General features: G+C 37.0%; 1 protein-coding gene across 1 annotated transcript in view; it reads left to right on the top strand.

Annotated features, from left to right (window-relative positions):
• The window catches only part of LOC102215158 (tumor necrosis factor receptor superfamily member 14-like), a gene marked incomplete at its 3' end in the record, with an annotated part of 3,139 nt that extends 1,374 nt beyond the window's left edge, over window positions 1–1,765 (top strand). Inside the window, exon 4 of the mRNA XM_005755628.1 lies at window positions 1,684–1,765. Coding sequence (XP_005755685.1) covers window positions 1,684–1,765 — 82 coding nt within the window. The remainder of the gene's footprint in view (window positions 1–1,683) is intronic.
• Between the last annotated feature and the right edge of the window lie 14 nt (window positions 1,766–1,779).

Here is a 1,779-nt window from a genome sequence, read left to right as displayed (position 1 = left end):
TTTTTATACTTTATTTGAAAATTCCAGGGAAAATACTACCTGGGCTACTTTTGAACTTACGTTTTCTTTTGTTAGATTCACACTTCAGTTTAAGTAGTCTGACACTGATGACGGTAGCTCTCTGGAAAAGAAGGGTGTCAGTACTTAGAGTTATAAATGCTGCTACCTGCAACCATTTTAAAACTCAATGCTTTTTTTCTATATTTTCATATCTCAGTGATATATTACTCACCTCCACACGGGACTTTGGGATTTGCCCCCTTTAGTAACCTGAGAACCAGTGATTCAGCTGATTAAACAGAAAATTAGCCAACTTTTGATTTTAATGTTGTAATTGTAGAATAAATACTTTGAATTTGTTGAAAATAAAGTTTGATTAATTTAAAATACAGTCATATATTATCAGAGATTCATTAATAGTAACAGCGTGGTGTCTCAGTTACTGTGTATAGAAGATAAACATGATTACCTCTGGAAAGGAGGTCATGTTTTTAATAGGGTGTGTGTGCATGTGTGCCGTTCTGTAAACATGATAGCTTGAAAGGTTTTGAGTGACTTCTGATAAAACCCTGTTGGAGTGTAGAACTGACAAACATCCTCATAACTTAGAGCAGTGTTTCCCAACCACTGTGCCACAGCACATAAGTGTGCCATGAGAAATGATCAGGTGTGCCGTGGAAGATTATCTGGTTCCACCTGATTAGTACTCGAAGCGTCCGGCATGAGTCACGGGCAGAACAATTACATTCTCTTCCACTAGAGGGCAGTACAACTATGCGCTCTAATTAAATGAGTTGCCAACTGCCAGTAAAACAGAAGAAGACCAAGAAGAAATTACATAATAGTCATGCTGTGAGCGAGACCACGCAGGGCGTAATAGCAATAAATAAATATTTAAAAAGAAAAAGTAGTCAATCTGACTTGGGTCCTGGAGAAAATTCCGACCCAGATGATGCCCCTAGCATGAGTAGTGGTCAGAAGAAAGCAAAAAAAGTGTACTGGGGACAAACCGAACCCTTTCCGCTATGCCATGTGCACGGGCAAAAATTATCAATATGCTTTTTGTGACATTTTTCTTTGGTGGTGTGCTGTGTGATTTTTTTTTATTTTTTATTTATTTATGTGAAATATGTGCCGTGGAGTGTAAAAGTGCTAGAGTGTAAAATTCTTACATACATGTTGCATATTATCAACACATAGAAAGCACCATATAAAAATGTAAAACACCATGTCACATTTGACCTGTGACTTCTCCTTCAATAGACTGAGACAGGTGACAGCACAGATGTGGCATCAGTTAATCCTGATGGCCACATTCAAACACATCTACAGATGTAAACAGGAGCTCTGCTTTATCATAAACTCCTTGTGTTTAGAGTGAAAACACAAGATGTTTGTCAGCAGGAACACTAACTGTAGTCCATGCACTTGTACAATGCGCTTTACAGATTTCAGTACACTGTTACATTTGATGTCAGGCTCATAAAATAATAATTAACTTAGAACTTAAAAGTTGGCAGTACTGATGTGATATTTAGACCTGCATAATTCAGTTTTTCATCAACATATGACAGGATATTAAAATATTATAACAATTATTATCTTGATAATTCTCTGTGGTCCTGCTCCTTCACGTGGATTAATTTGGATTTTCTTTCTCTTTCACCTCTTCTTTTACAACAGTTGCTCAAACACACAGATAAAGGTCAGAGGAAGCTCAACCAGTGACGTTGTCTGTGGGAGAACATCAAGTCAACATTACTTTGTGTTTTTACCTTT

Source organism: Pundamilia nyererei, unplaced genomic scaffold (genome assembly GCF_000239375.1).
Source record: "Pundamilia nyererei isolate P.nyererei 1_Seehausen unplaced genomic scaffold, PunNye1.0 scaffold02227, whole genome shotgun sequence".
Classification (NCBI taxonomy): Eukaryota; Metazoa; Chordata; class Actinopteri; order Cichliformes; family Cichlidae; genus Pundamilia; species Pundamilia nyererei.
This window is presented reverse-complemented; position numbering and strand designations above follow the sequence as displayed.